The sequence below is a fragment of the Dama dama genome, chromosome X (assembly GCF_033118175.1).
Source record: "Dama dama isolate Ldn47 chromosome X, ASM3311817v1, whole genome shotgun sequence".
Lineage (NCBI taxonomy): Eukaryota > Metazoa > Chordata > Mammalia > Artiodactyla > Cervidae > Dama > Dama dama.
In genome coordinates this window covers 109,995,889-110,012,699 of record NC_083714.1, presented here as the reverse complement: position 1 = coordinate 110,012,699, position 16,811 = coordinate 109,995,889, and the positions used below count along the sequence as shown (strand labels likewise).

At 41.8% G+C, this 16,811-nt stretch overlaps 1 protein-coding gene across 2 annotated transcripts in view; it reads right to left on the bottom strand.

Annotated features, from left to right (window-relative positions):
- Window positions 1-1,416: 1,416 nt before the first annotated feature.
- MAOB (monoamine oxidase B) overlaps window positions 1,417-16,811 on the bottom strand; it is a 113,636-nt gene continuing 98,241 nt past the window's right edge. For both annotated transcript variants that reach the window (XM_061137383.1, XM_061137382.1), the window contains 5 exons: window positions 14,775-14,832; window positions 11,350-11,447; window positions 4,475-4,586; window positions 3,624-3,686; window positions 1,417-2,431 (listed from right to left, as the gene is read on the bottom strand). In XM_061137383.1, coding sequence (XP_060993366.1) covers window positions 2,279-2,431; window positions 3,624-3,686; window positions 4,475-4,586; window positions 11,350-11,447; window positions 14,775-14,832 — 484 coding nt within the window. In that variant the 3' untranslated portion in view covers window positions 1,417-2,278. The remainder of the gene's footprint in view (window positions 2,432-3,623; window positions 3,687-4,474; window positions 4,587-11,349; window positions 11,448-14,774; window positions 14,833-16,811) is intronic.

Sequence of the window (16,811 nt, the reverse complement as noted above, 5' to 3'; positions counted from 1 at the left end):
CAATCCCTGGGTTGGGAAGATTCCCTGGAGAAGGGCATGGCAACCCACTCCAGTATTCTTCCCTGGAGAACCCCATGGACAGAGGAGCCTGGAGGGCCACAATCCATGGGGTCACAAAGAGTCGGACACGACTGAGCGACTAACACTTTCATTTTCTTTTCTATGTCAGTACAGGACAAGAAGTAATACTGGGAGAACACTGAGCATCATCCACTGGCCTGGCTGGAGGACGAGTGGTCCAGGAGATTCCTGAAGAAGGTAATCCCTTACTTGACTCTTTCATAATGGATGTTCCCTCATGGCTCAGATGGTAAAGAACCTGCCTGTATATGCGAGAGACCCAGGTTTGATCCCTGGATCAGGAAGATGACTCAGAGAAGGGAATGGCAACCCACTCCAGAATCCTTGCCTGGAGAATTCCACGGACAGAGGAGCCTGGTGAGCAACAAACATTTTTCACTTAATGGATATGCTGGAGTTGAGTAGTATGACAACTCTCAGGGTGGGTGGGGCTGTTTTAAAGGGCAACATGCTCAAGTAGACACTCCTAGGACAAATACATTATATTTCTAGACAGATCCAAAAACCAAAATTGTTGCAGAAGTCTTTTTATTTTGGCCATGCCACACAGCATGTGGGAACCTCAGTACCCTGACTAGGGATCCAAACTGTACCTCTTACAGTAGAAACTCAGAGTCCCAACCACCAGACTGCCAGGGAAATCACTTTAGAAGTCTTAGTTGGTTTTTTCATCTCCTCATTTAGTCTCTAAAGTTCCTACAAATTCACAAGTGTAAATGTCACTGTAAAATCAGAAACTATATTATTATTGATTAATCCTAGGAGATTTCTTAAATGTCATTTATGCTAAGAATAATAACATTCATTTTCTAAAGGAGCATGTGAGAATTGTCATTTATGGATTTAAAATATATCCTGATAAAAGCTGATCTTGGGAGTTGAGATGTATGAGTACTTTGAAATGAAGATCTCATTTAAAAAGTAGTTCAAATAGGATTAATGGACTGTGGAACTGTGGTTTTAAATTAATGAGTGTACCTAGTAAAAAGCTTTGCACTAACAGGCATATGAAAGGCCAACTGAAATATTACAATTATCTTAATTGTTAAAGCATCTTGCTTATTAATATGTCAATTATTTTGACAGCCTTTTGTGGGGCAGAAACAAGGAGCTCTGTCTTTTAGCATCCTTATCATATCATTATAAATCACTTGCCAAGTGCTCACATAGACGCCACCCATGATGGATCACACAATCAAAATGCATGCATCATCTGAGCTTCAAGGAAATTTTGACTAAATGCTTTTAAGCCTCAATTATATGCCTAATACTGAATCTTGATTTGATCTATCAAAACCCTGAAAGTCATTACCCAAAAAGAGAAGACAACAGACATCTGGTCAATCAATTTTATTTGAATTACCCAAATGTGCACCAACCTTTGTATCCAGATTCAGTGGAGGATACAAAAGGAAGAAAAGACAAGAACTCTTACCATGAAAAAAAGTAAAATGAGCTGAAGACACACTGCCTAAGACAGTAAGACTTAAGGATATATACTGAGTAGTAGCATCTGAGTAGCACAAAACAACTTAGTACAGAGTAAACCCACCCAAGGGGACACTATCAGCGACCTTGGCAGGGAGTAGAGAAGGGTGATTGGGCAATCCATCCTGAGAGACGGGATAAAGCAATGGACCTGTGTCCTAGTCACCAAAATATCAGTGGCTTATTGTGGACATTAAGCCATTAAGTTCCTCCTCTCTCCATTTCAGTTTGCTCAACTCTAAAACAGAAAGTAAGGATTTGATGGTGTCTAAGTTCTTCCAGCTGTAACAATATGGGATTTTAAAGACAAATGCAGAGAGCCTGGAAGGTTGTGGACATTACAGGAAAGAGGAAGGACAAGCACAAAGCCACAGAGGTAAGAAAAAAGTAGTGTTTTATGTGTGTGTGTGTGTGTGTGTGTGTGCCTGGGCAATGTATAGTAGGATAGCAAGGACCTTTCACAAGCCAGTTTAACTACTGTAAAGATTCTGGAGCCAGTGAACTTGGAAGTGGGTGAGACAGAGCTAGGTACTAGACAATACACAGGTGTCAAAATGGAGAAAGAGAGACTGTGTATTCTGTGGTCAGAAAGTCTGACTGATCGTCATGCTCCCCGCCTCACTCTACATTCTTCGCGTCTTTGTGCAACTTTATTACAGTGCCTTCCCCCAAACCCATACACCAGGGTGTGGTTACAGATGCCCTCTCTTTAGATTCGCACCAGGAGCCCCCTCTTGTGGGCCAGGTAGCCGAGAGCAGTTGCTGAAAAGATGGTGGTCATTCCAATCAGCTTCAGCAGGCCAGGCACAGAGGGCAGATGCCTTTGCAAGAAGGTGGTGGTGATGGGCTTTGCAGGAACATCCTGGGGGCAGAGAATACTTGGTGTCAGTACAGGGCTTGTGCACCTTGCTCCAGGAAGTCTGTATTTCCCCCAGTTCTCTGAATGTGGCTCACATTTGCCAACCTCCAGGCCACAAAACATCACACTCCCTTTGCTCAGAACATTCATCTCCATTCCCCACTGGTTGTTATTGTTCCGTTGCTTGGTCACGTCCAACTCTCTGCGACCCCATGGACTGCAGCATGCCAGGCCTCCCTGTCCCTCACCAACTCCCAGAGTTTGCCCAAGTTCACAGCCACTGAGTGTGATGCTCTCCTTGAATTAGTTAACTCTGACCACTAACTTCAAGCCTCAGTTTCCCCCTCACTTCCTCCGGGAGCCTTTCCAATATCCCCAAGCTAAGTTGACTCTCTCTGTTTACATTCTCAGCATGTCATCTTCATCACACATGGGGCTTTTTGGTTGTCATCTCTTTTCTCCACCACGTGCTGAGCTCTCAAAGTATGGTTGTACCATTATCCCAGTGGCTGATGACACAATAAGTATTGTGCCAGTGGCGGGTTGCACAATAAATATGTGTTGAGTGAATGGATCTGTGGTCCACTCAGTCCTCAGTCCCATCTCTGACAGAAGCACTAAGAGAAAGACTTTGGAGTGACCAGGCTATTGCCTTTGACCTTCTACCTGATAGACGAGTAACTCTGACCAGATACTTGTCCTCTACAATGCATTTCACTCTATCCCCCTATGTATCCTTCCTTCCAGTCAGGAAAATCTCCTGGGGTCTTATTACAAAATGATAGGCTTATTGAAAATGCATTTTTAATTTAAATCTGCCCTGTTTCATTCCACTTCTTTGCCCTCCTAACAGAGGATACTACTTATCTTCCCTTCATTTCCTCCACCCTATCACCAGGTTAGAGAGTTATTCAAGAGACCTTTATCGAGTTCTTAATAAGCCTAGAATTCTCTGAGTAATCTTACCCGACCCAAAAATATTTTTCCTAATAATCTGCAAGGCATGTGGCAGCTACAAATTTATCAAAGTTCTTCTAAATCCCTCACCTCTGCCCTTACCCATGAAATCCCTTTAAACATCCATGGGTTGAATCACTATGGGGAGGGTCTGTGAATATATGCAAGTGTGTTCTATTTGCAAATAACTGTTCTCAAAGGAAAGAGATTTAAATTCATGAAATAAAATAGAACCTACCACAGACTCCGGTTCAGGCAGCCAGATTTCATCCTCTGGGATCTTGCCCATGGCATGCAGGATCTGAAAAGAAAGAGCATCTTGGTGAATAACAAAAACAACACTGTCTTTCTCCTCATCTACTAATCTTTCTCTTAATCTCCTAATCTGCTCTTTAAATACAGATTAACAATGTCTTTTGGGATATCCATTAAACGCCCCAGGGTACAGGCCAGTGTAGTCCACTGAACCTTCAAAAAAGATCCAAAAGATCTTTCATCTGTGGCATCTTGGGCTTCCTTGGTGGCTCAGTGGTAAGGAATCTGCCTGCAACGCAGGAGACTCGGGTTCGATCCCTGGGTTGGGAAGATGCCCTGGAGGAGGGCATGGCAACCCACTCCAATATTCTTGTCTGGAGAATTCCAAGGACAGAGGAGCCTGGTGGGCTACAGTCCATAGGGTTGCACAGAGTCAGACAAGACTGAGCAACTAAGCACAATCATTAGACTCACAATAAATTTTAGTAGCCGCAAACACGTCTTAATAGGGATGAGACCAGAGGAACTGTCAGGAAATATATAAATGAATTCTGAGTCCTAGGCTAAACATGTTTGGTTTCATAATATTAGACCGAGGTTCTCTCTCAAGTATAGCCATGGTGATATTTTGCCCCATGGAGTCTTTTTACCTTGGACTCATTACTTTGGGGTTAAGGTGCTTGTTTCACCCAAGACTACTGTTAAAAGGGTGTTCTGTGGTTTTTCAGATGGGGGTTAATGGGGAGTTGGCCTCTAGGATCTCAGACATCTTTAACCTGCTTGTCAGGACCCTGAGTTACTTCCTTCTCCACAGCATGTGACCTCAGGCCCTACCTCTCGGGCTGCTCTCTCGCCAGCCTCCACAGCTCCCTCCATGTAGCCACTCCAGTGTGTAGCAGTCTCTGTGCCTGCGAAGTAAATCCTGCCCACTGGCTGGCGTAGAACCCTTGAAATGAAAGCAAAGAGGTAACTGGTCAGTCTCAGAGAGCCGGAGGACAGCCTTCCTACAAAATCCAAGGCTGGTCACTTTCCTCAGATTCTAAATGTCAGGAGGTCCAATGGCAATTTTGGAATGAAGTTCATAGTTTCCTTCAGTTCTTGCATTATCTCTGTCACAGACAAAAGTGGAATAAAAGCCAAAATTCACTCCTGCACCAAGAAACTTACAGGTAAAGGGGCTGTGATCAACCGAGGTAAAAGAAGCATTTGCTTCCAGTACATGAAGTGAGGGACTATATGTGCCCGGTCATGGATAGCTCCTTTTATGATTCACCAGGTTTGAGCAAGGAGACCCGTGCCCCCAGTTTCCCACCTGGTCATTCCACCAGTGAATTTGGCAAAGTGTTCTCTCACTGAGCTCCAGCTTCCCCAACCCTTAAGGGGCATGATCCAATGATTTTTAAAACCTTTCTTACCAGCAACATTCAACAAACCTGTGCATATCACTATGGCTCCACAATAACCATTCATTAAGCACTTTATCAATGTGAAGAGTTTTATTGCATTAAATGATAACAGTTAACATTTTGGGGGGCACCAAGCGCTCCTCTAAGTGCATTAATCTTTACCACAGCCTTAAGAGTCAATACTATCATTATCCTCATTTTGCAGATGAGAATATGAAGGTACAGGAACTATGGTGGACATTAGGTCCACCTAGACCTTCCTTCAAGAATGAAGGACTTACTCCCAGCTGCTGAAAGGTAGTCTTCTGATGTCAGCACTGTTTGGCTATTGCCTCAACTAAAGAAAATTGCCCTAGGCTTCCTGGTGGCTTAGTGGTAAAGAATCCCCCTGCAATGCAGGAAATGTAAGAGATGCAGGTTTGATCCCTGGGTCAGGAAGATCCACTGGAGGAGGAAATGGCAACCCACTCCAGTATTCTTGTCTGGAGAATCCCCATGGACAGAGGAGCCTGGTGGGCTATAGTGCATGGGGTTGCAAAGAGTCGGATATGATTGAGTGACTAAACAACAGCAACAACAAGAAGCCCATATGCTACATAATAGTACAGAAGGTCACAGCATTTGGTTTCTAAGAGGGGTAGTTTGCTGTTACCTTGACAAAAATACCATAAGGGAGGCACCATCAATATGGCATTATTCATCCTAGTCCATGTTTCCATTATATTCCAGATAATGGATGTGGATGTCCAGAGCTAATACCCTGACTCTTAGCCACCACTGTACACCACTGAACTTTTCAGAGAAAACAAAACGAATTGGTTCAAACTGGTGGGTTTTCTTTCACCTAACCTTATTGCAGCCATCAAGAAAAAAAAAGGAGGAGAATAGAAGATATTATAAAAGACTAGAATGCTGATAACAATACACAGCATCATCTGGAACTACCCATAGCCAGCATGGGTTGCAGAGCCTAAGGGTCTTCAGGAAGGGTTCTCCAAGCAAGAATACCGAAGTGGGTTGCCAGGCCCTTCTCCAGGGTATCTTCCCAACCGAGGGATTGAACCCGAGTCTCCTGCATTGCAGGCAGACTCTTTACCACAGTGCCACCTGGGAAGCTCCAAAAGAGCTCACCTCCGCTTCGGGGAATGTAACCCCGGTCTCCCACCTGACAGGCGGGGATACTCATCACTGTACTAACAAGGAAACTATGCACTACGAAACCAAAAAAAAAAAAAAAATTGTGTGACTCACTTTATTGTAGTGGTCTGGAACTGAACCCTCAATATCTTCCAGGTCTGCCTATACTGAAGTTTTCAACAGAATGCTTGGCAAATAGTTGGCACATAGGTAATAAGTGATGAATGAAATAATTATTACTGACATAGTCTACAATCAGCATATACAAAAATTAGCTTATTGACCCAGTAACTAATCAGGTGGCACCCTTTTACCCCAGAATGATCTCATAGATGATATTTTGCCATCTTCAGGAAGATGCAGACAGTGCTAACCAAAGCCTCTATGTATCTTCTCACAAGCAGGTTTTAATCCTTCTTTGACTGGTTTTTACGAACATATTGATTAGCCATTTACATTTACTCACACCCTTTTTTTTTTCTGTTGCATATTCAGCCTTTTACTCATCACTCTACATTTCTTATTCTGTTTAGATTGAGCTCTTGATACCAAATGATTCCTTGGTTTAGTATTGCTCTAACGGTCATAATAATTACTGCTGTATTATTAATTCATACCTTGTTAACTACAATAAACTAAACACTAATGATTCATACTTGTCTGCACAACACTATAAAATGCTAAAGCCATTGAATTATGCATTTTGAATGGGTGGATTTTATGGTATGTGAATTCAGTTCAGTCTCTCAGTTGTGTCCAACTCTTTGCGACCCCATGGACTGCAGCATGCCAGGCTTCCTTGTCCATCACCAACTCCCAGAGCTTACTCAAACTCATGTCCATCGAGTCAGTGATGCCATCCAACCATCTCATCCTCTGTCATCCCCCTCTCCTCCTGCCTTCAATCTTTCCCAGCATCAGGGTCTTTTCCAGTGAATTAATTCTTCCCATCATGTGGCCAAAGTATTGGAGTTTCAGCTTCAGCATCAGTCCTTCCAATGAATATTCAGGACTGATTTTCTTTAGGATGGACTGGTCAGATCTCCTTGCAGTCCAAGGGACTCTCAAGAGTCTTCTCCAACACCACAGTTAAAAAATTTTCAGTGCTCAGTTTTCTTTATAGTCCAACTCTCGCCTTTCCCAATAAAATCTCTTGCTTTATCAGCACATGTGTCTCCTCGGACAGTTCATTTCTGAGTATTAGAAAAGAGCCCAGTTTTGGGCCCTGGAAGGAGTCCTCCTTCCTGCAACAAATGGCAACTCTGGTGGGATTCTTCTTTGCTGAGACTGACATCCTGACCACTTGGGGTACTCAGGGGCCTGCTTGCCTGCCAATGGACCAGACCCAGTGGCCGCAACTGGGACCCTTTTGTCCCTGGTCTCCTCCTGACATGGACAACTGGCTAGAGTGCCCTGATCGGCCCTGGATTGGTCTATAGAGAAGACAGCTGACCTGATCTCACCTTAATGATGCTCAAACAGGAGAAACTACACTACACCAGGATGAGAAGACAGCAACATCAGAGGTAGACAGCTTGTCCAAGATGCTGGACCTGATTCGTATGATCATTTATGTTTTCTTGACTTCTTAGACCTTTGTGTATAAATCAAATGCTTTTTTATCATAGGCCTGATCCTATGCTAGTTTTAGAAATCAATCCAATTGTTGGGTTTGTGGCCAATTACCTGTGTCTATCTCTGGGTTACTTTAGTAAATTTCTCTACTCCAAGGCTCTAACTGGTTGGCCATGAGAAAATTCACTTAAAAAAAATTATAGTCATATTCAGGTCACTGTGATATTACTAGATGGGATCCCCTCACCGGGCCAATTAATAATGTCTGCTCTGACTCTGGCCATAAATTTGAGCTTTTATCTATTACTCAAGCTCAATCAGAGCAGCAAGAAAAGTTTCAGCAAAGGAGAAAGAAATCTCCCACAATTATGAGAAGGATTTATATAGATAACACCAGGCTATGGTAATTTAGGTTTAAAGTCTCCTCTGTGTTGGAAACAATTAAATCATACTAAGGATAATCAGTCTAGTAACACTAGAAAACTGGGCTATGTGCCTTATAGATGGTGGTGCCAATGTATAATTTCCCTGAAAGATAAAGATTCGTACAGAGTAGAATAAGTCAGATGACCTGGGATATACTGGGCTACATCTAATGGAAGCTCTTAACTTAGGTCTTACTTCTGACTTTACTAATACTGCTGGCTATGTTCTTTATATTTCACCTGTTTTACAAAACTGCTGTTTCTTACACTGCCAAATGTATGACTGAGGCCTCTGATAGAATAATACATAGTTCCCTATGAGATCAATGATGATAACAGTATAACTCTAGATATGAGAAAAAGCAACAAGAGGGAATGTTTTCCTGGACCAAGAGGCTAGTAAGACAGGTGGTCCAGAGAATTTTGGATACTGTTTAATGGCCTAGTCCAGTAACAGCACATTGAGTGGCCTGTCAACAAAATCTTTGCCAAACCTGAGAATAGACATTCTCAGCACTATGGGATAAAATGGTCACGAAATGCCCCCCTCAAAATCATAGTCAAGTTTGTGAGCAAAAAGGGGCTCTGCCAATTGAAGATTGACACTTGCCATCTGCATCTACAGAGATTAAATCATGGCCTGTGCAACTGCTGACTTTCAACGGCCCTGAAGGGAGTTCAGGGTGAAAATCAGGAATGAGGCACTCTGTGCTCTAAAAAAAACTGGCAAAACAGGCCTTCAGATAGTTAGATCTTTTCAAGAGATTTTATGAGTCCCAATTCTTGCATCTTCTCATACCTAGAGAAACACTGACATCATTAATAGTGACATCTGCTTTGGCTATTAAAGAAAATTTTACAATTAAAAGTCAAAATAGAGTACTCAGCTATGGTTCAGACATCCTGGGGAATAACCAGGTGTTACTATGGGTGTAATTTCAGACTAGACCTTGTATTGTTAAACACTTGAGTTTTCTGAGTCGTGTCAGGCTTAGATACCACCATTCTCAAAACAATGTCTGCTGGAAGCTAGTAACTTATACCTTACTTTTTATAAAACTAGGCAACTGGCCACCTGGCTAAAAGTCTCCCCGAAGTGCCAGGTACAGACTGGGTTTCAGACCTATTCTTCTAAAAAAAAAGAGAGAGATTTATTTTGTCTACTAAAATTCCAGTTATCCCTCCTCCAGCTACTACTAATTGGGTCTGTTACAACAAAATGGCAGACCAAGAGATTGAGATTTTAATCATACAAGGCTCAGAGGACTTGGAACTCAGGAATACTTCCAATTCAGTGTCTCTTCTCCAAGCTGAGGCAGTCCTATGCCCCATTTTGACAGGAAGTTATCACAGTCATAGTTGCCCTATTCCCTAAATTAAAACTGAGCAGGACTCTGTGGGGTGGCGATTCTGGAGTACAGATCTGCTGTGTGTTCTCCATTTCTTATCTGTAGGATATAGGCTTCATTCAGCCTCCTTGACCTTCCCTGAGTTCCAAAGGGTGGATTCAAACAATTGCTAATCAGGGAAGGGAGGGAATACAGAAACAGAGGAGAAACAATCAAATGGTGGTACAGCCTTGAGACAGGGTCCTAGTTCCTACTCAAAGAAATATGCATAACAATGTCTTTTGAGTTCTTCTACAGAACTGGAGCCCCCACCCAGGTGGAAGGTGGTAACTTCAGACTAAACACAAGATTCCTGGAGCACAGCTCTGTTGCTTCACCACCAGCCAATCCAAAAAAAAAAAAAAAGTCACAAACCCTGCAGCCCTCACCCCAAATGTTGCCTCCTGTTTCTGGGGACCAGTGATGACCATCCTTTTAGGTCTCCTGTTTGGCCCCTGTCTATTTCAACTCTGAGAGACGCCAACAGTTTCAAACTAAAATGCTGTTATTACAAGAGTGAAAGCTGGTTTCAGATATGGAACACCCCAACTTAGATCAGGTAGAGAGAGACTTCTGCTCTGCTAGGCAGACCTACGCCCAGGCACAGCAGGAAGAAGTTACAGAAGAAAGAGACCTCTGCCCCAATTCCCAAGAAGCATCTTGAGTATGAAGTCTCTCGGGGAAGTTGTTAGGGGAAGCACACTGACTGAAACCGCCCACCCTGGCCAGGCACCATAGTAACCATTTGCATGAGTTGTTTTATGACAGGAGATCCTGATAAGGAATACGGAACTAATAAGCCACCATCAACCGGAAGAGTTCCAGAAAGGTCAAAAGGAGACACTGCGTGTCTGTCCACTTCCCAGAATCCCTCTCACTAGCACCCATCTTGGCTGATGCGTGTGCCACCAGGAAAGACTCTGAATTAGAATGATTGGCCAAAGACTACCCGGAAACAAATCCCATCACCATAAAACCCAAGACTGCGAGCCACGCAGCAGAGCAGTTCTCCTGGGTTCCCTTACCCTCCTGCTCTCCACCCGGGTGCCCTTTCCCAATAAAATCTCTTGCTTTATCAGCAAAAAAAAAAAAAAAATAGTCCAACTCTCACATCCATACATGACTACTGGAAAAACCATAGCTTTGACTAGACAGACCTTTGTTGGCAAAGTAATGGTATGTGAATTATATCCCAATAAAGATGTTTTTTAAAAGTATGCTCTCATTAATATACTGATTCTTGTCTACTGTATGCTACCTTGTGTTTTCTCATACACCTGATAAGGAAAATAAGGTTCAGAGAGAAATGGCCTGTCCAGGATGGAAAAGTTGGTTATTGGTAGAATCAAGAGTGGAACCCAAGTCCCTTTATCCTCAGTCTAGAACTTGATTTGTTTTTATAATGCTGTACCCATGTTGGCACTTATGTGGTGCCATTTGAGGAAGTTTCACTGAGCCCTACACTTGCTATAGAGACAGTTCTTCTGACAATATACATGAATCCCCTATCTAAATTCCTAATCTTAGGCTGCAATCTTCTTTGGTTCTATTGACTGGGATTGCTCCTTCAGAGGAATTCAGAGTCCAAAGTGCCACCATGATGTAGCATTGCAAAGACTTCAGTAGTGAGATTGACAAGATACAAAGGAACCCGGGGATTTGGGGATTTTTTCCAAGCATTTACAAGAAACAAGAGAGAAGAGCTACATGAACCTTCTTAGAGTTATGGATTCAGGTTCAGGGAATTTCAGTTAGAACTGAGCCCACTTTTACTCTACCTTCCATATTGAGTCATGATCCCAGGAGGGAAATAAGAAGTGTAGCAACCTGCTGAGTACTGCTCCTCACACCAGTTCTTCTCTTCATAGTGCACCGGCTGCAAGGCAGAGTGACAAAAACTCAGAGAAGAATCAAAGGAAGTGATCTCATCCAGAATAAATCAAACACATCACGGTAGGCTTCACTGGAGAACCAACATATATCTAAAGTATCACTCAGTTGTGTCCAAAACTTTGCGACCCCATGGACTATACAGTCCATGGAATTCTCCAGGTCAGAATACTGGAGTGGGTAACCATTCCCTACTCCAGGGGATCTTCCCAACCCAGGGATCGAATCCAGGTCTCCTGTATTGCAGGCAGATTCTTTACCAGCTGAGCCACAATGGAAGCCCAAGAATACTGGAGTGGGTAGCCTATCCCTTCTCCAGTGGCTCTTCCTGACCCAGGAATCGAACGGGGGTCTCCTGCGTTGCAGGCAGGTTCTTTACCAATTGAGCTATCAGGGAAGCCCTATGTCTAAAATAAAGCCTTATCGTTCTAATGTTTTTAGAGATATGACTTTGAACATGTAAATGTCCTTGGTTATAAACTTCTAAGAAATTCTGACTTAGAAAGTTTTCACACTTGCTTCATTCATGTCCCAGGTACCATTCATAAATTGCAACTGTCTAGCTCCATGTTTAGAGTGGTCTTAGGTATTAAGAAGCTTTTAGTGCCTAATAGTTTCAGGACAAGTTTGAAAAAGGATTTATGCTTAATGGAGTAAAGAGGAGGAAAAAAAGTAGAAAGACTGACTGTTAAGTAAAAAGAATGACCAGATTCACGTTTTTGGTGCAAGTCAATTTTGTTAAGAGAAGCTAGGACAGACAAATTAATGTTTTCATGGGATGTAGGCAATTCTGTTGATGGCAATGTGCAGTGCTGTGCTGTGTTTAGTCGCTCAGTCATGTCCGACTGTTTGAGACCCCATGGACTGTAACCCATCAGGCTCCTTTGCCCATGGGGATTCTCCAGGCAAGAATACTGGAGTAGGTTGCCATGCCCTCTTCCAGGGGATCTTCCCAACCCAGGGATCAAACACAGGTCTCCTGCATTGCAGGCAGATTCTTTACCATCTGAGCCATGAGGGTAGCCCAAGAATACTGGAGTGGGTAGCCTATCCCTTCTCCAGGGGAACTTCCTGACCCAGGAATCAAACTGGAGTCTCTTGCATTGCAGGCAGATTCTTTACCAGCTGAAGCCCATTGATGGCAATACATGCAGGCAATGATCAGCCTGAAAAATATGTTTTTGCCATGAATAGGCAAAACATTAGCTGAGGTTTTGTGAAGTGCAAGTTTTATTTAAAAAAAAAGTAAACGTAAGTGTTATCATTAAGCATTATTTTGAAAAGTTATTAATAAAATCAACATGGCAAGTCTTAAGAGAAAAATGTTAGTTGTAAAAAGAGATTTGGAAAAGTTGTTTCATTTAAAACAATTGCAGTCACACATGGGACTTTGAATAGCTATTTGTAACAGTTAACAAAGCACAAGGCCCTTTATGTGAAGTATAAGTGGCTCCTATGCCTCTGGCCCAGCCCTCTTCCCTCTCTGCATCTGAGTGTGATAACCACCTCATAAGCATCCTTCTCTGCCTATATCCAGTCAGCCAATCAGAAGAAAGTTTGGATTTCATGTTTCACCTTTCCCTGCTCCCAGGACAAATGCCAAAGCAAGTGCCACTCTCTATGCCAAGAACAAACAACTCATTCTTATCATCAAAAATTAATTATCCATATTTTTCTAAGAAAAAGAGACTGTCCCCCTGTTAAAAATGATCAGCTTTTGGGGAATTTGAGAACTGTTTTCCCCTCCCACTGGGGTTCCCCAAACAACCATCTCACAGGTGGTCGGAGGATTCTCAGCTCTGCACTGCCTCAGCCTGAGGGTGTCTCAGAACGTAACTTCAAAAAAACTTGAGTATCTACCAGGGAGAAATATCTTGAACTGTATTTTTTAAATAGAAAGACCAGCCAATTTCAGCAGCTGTGACAGGATTAATTTTTAATGTGCGTATAGTTTGGGTTTTGCTTCTTCACTCATAGTATCCTTGTGTCCAGAGGCTATGCTTATACTTAATCTTGTTAAATGGTGTATGATAATGAAAAATGAAACAAAACCCATTCTTCATTATTATTATGTTTCTCTCCAAACCAATCAATTTGTCATTCTTGTTCATTTGCTGAGGACGAATTCTTCGAAGCTTCAAGAGCATGTGTTTCACCTATAACAAGTAACTCTTGCTTTAAAAGGATGAACAAAAATGACAAATTCAAAAACCACAACTTGACTAGGAGGAAGTCAGGCATTGCAAAGTTGAGCAAAATAAATGTTCAAGGGATTAGATGAAGCCATGGAGCTGTTCAACTAGGTCATGATGTGTGGTGCAGAGATTTAGATTTAAGAGGCTTAACAAGTTAAACATTCTTAGCCCCTTCATTAGATTTTCCTTATGCTTTAACCGCTCACTCGTACATTGTTTTCCATTGTCTTCAAATGCTTCATGGATAACTGGATTTAATAATAACTTGCAAAAGGTGCTGTAATCCGTGTCAAAACATTAAAAACCCAGCAGTCTGGTGAATGGAAGGAAACGTCGGCTTGTTTTAAATATTGATGGGGGTGGTGGTTATGGCTACTGGTTATGGGCACATTGGGTCCTTTGACTATATCACCAAATGCCCCTACAGCCCTACCTCCCATATCATCCCGTCTTTAGCCATGAGGAGGGGAGGAGAACTACCTGCAAAGATGTCTAGGAAGCTCAGCTGACAAGGCTCACCTTGAGCCAATCAGCATGTCTTCCCTGCTCCAGGAAGAGCTCTGAACTCAGGGACAAGGGTAGCATCACATAAAACACATTAGTTTGCAGGGTCCCTAAGCTGCCACTTGGAGAAGGAAATGGCAACTCACTCCAGTACTCTTGCCTGGAAAATCCCATGGATGGAGTGGCCTGGTAGGCTATAGTCCATGGGGCCACAAAGAGTCAGACATGACTGAACGACTTCACTTTCACATTTCAAGCTGCCACTAGCCAGGGCCCATGCCCTCTGGGACAACTCATAAGTTGACCAGCCCTGTTGTGCACACCCCACCAAGAATAGATCAAGGAAAACATGAACTCTAGAACCTGACTTGCATGAGCCCATCACTGCTAGGCCCAACACAACAAAGAAAGATCTCTCGGGTTCCCTGGTGGTCCAGTGGTTAAGATTCCCAGCTTCCACTGCAGGGTGCACAGGTTCAATCCCTGGTCAGGGAACTAAGATCCCACATGCTGCACAGTGCTGCCAAAGTTGGGAAAAAAAAGAAAGAAAGAAAGAAAAAAAGAAAAAGAAAAGCAAGATCTCTCTCCCATAGGGAAGGGTTGGGAAGCCTTACGTGCAAAGCTTCTTGTGAGCCCAGAACCTTTGCATAGAGGTCGCAGAGTTTCTTCAACCTATGGGAAGAGGGGAGAAAAAAAATAAATGAAAATGAAGAAGGAAGCAAAAGTGGAAGAGGTGTCTATGATTCTCATCATTCAAAAAGATTCTGAGCCTCTGAACTTTTGCTTCCACTTGACATTTGATTTTAACTTTTCAAAGCAAGGCACTTTATTTTAGTTCCAGTATCTGAAATCTACGAGGTCACAAAAAGTTATAATGAAAAGAAAGGGATGCATTGCCTGCATCACCAGGGGCACAGGGCAATTTATTCATTCATTGAAGGAAAACTTGTGTACCTGTTGTCAATTTCCTAAGCACTGGAGATTCTGGGAGGACCAAGATAGGATTCCTGCTACCTTCCTCTCTTCTCATCCCACTAAGAGGAAATGGGCAAAGTGGAGCAAGAACAACTTTGAATTCTGCTTCTGTCTCTTCTATGCTGTGAAGTCTTAAGCAGGTTACTTAAGCTCTCTGACCTTTAGTTTTGTCCACAAACTCGTCTGATTTTTTCACTAATCACGGTAAAACAGTGTGGCCCCAGGACCAGTAGCAACTGCATCATTTGGGAGCTTGTCAGAAATGCAGACTCTCAGATCTCATCCCAGACCTGCCAACTCAGAAACAGCAGTGGCAGCATCTGTGTTTTCACAAACCTTCTAGGTGATTAAGTTTGAGAACCATGGGTAGAAAGCATATAAAGTTTCCAGTTGAATAACTGGTTATTGTTGTTCAGTTGCTCAGTCATGTCCGACTCTTTTTGACCCCATGGACTTCATGCGGCACTCCAGGCTTCCCTGTCTCTCATCATCTCCACAACAACTGGTACATACATAATAATGCTTGATAAATGATAGCTCTTAAGAGATTTAGTCTTATGGGGGAATCGTATATAAGCCAAAAGTTATAATTAGTCAATTATGGTATAAGATTAGACTTATTTCCATTCTGATTTTTATAGAATAATATTGTTAAATGTGATCTTATAGGTGATATAGAGTTAGGCCAATGACTTTCAAAAGTATTATTAGTATTATCATTATCATTATTTTAAATACAGGAACTCTTTCTACAAATAAAAATATATGAAAATGCCTACCTAGTATATATATGTATAATTGAGTCACCTTGCTGTGCAGAAGAAATTAACATAACATTGTAAATTAACTATATTTCAATAAAATAAATTAAAAAAGAAAATTCCTAATTTCTCCTCCCTTCTTCCCTCTCTTCCATCCCTTCTTCCTTCCATCCTTCCTCCCTTCTTTCTACCCTGCCATCTCTCTCTCTTTCATTTTTTCTTTCTAATTTCTTTTTACATAAATGGACTAATCTGGCAGAAGCAGAGGAATAGTCAGACAGAACAAAGAAAATTAAATAGAACCAAATATAAGGGAATTTAGAATCATAAAGGCGGGCATTTTAAACTCATGAAGAAAAGATAGATTATTCAATAAAATGATGCTGGGACAAACAGCTACCCATGAAAGAAGCAAAATTGGACTCCTATGTGACTTCTTACACCAAAATATATTTCAGAAGGATCAAAGATTTACACAGAATAGATGAAAACAAAAAAGCACTGAAAATGAGTAATTTAAAACGATCTTGAAACGGAAAAGTCTTTTCTATGCATGATAGACCATTCAGAAGCAATGATTTTAAAAACAGATCAACCTAACTTCATAAAAAGCTAAATCTTTATTATAGTATAAAATGAATAACCCATAAATATGATCAAAAGACATATTGGGAAAAGATCTGTTCCAGGCACTGGAGATTCAGCAGTGAACCGACCAGACAAAACTTCCTACTTTCACGGATTTTTTTTTTTTTACTGTTTTGCAACATTTTATTTTACTTAATACTGTAATTATTAATATTTACAGATAATACTATTTTCTTATTGGTTTATAATATGTTTTATTGTATGCAATTTTTGTACATTCTTTTTTTCATATTCTTTTCCATTATGGTTTATCACCAGATATTGAAA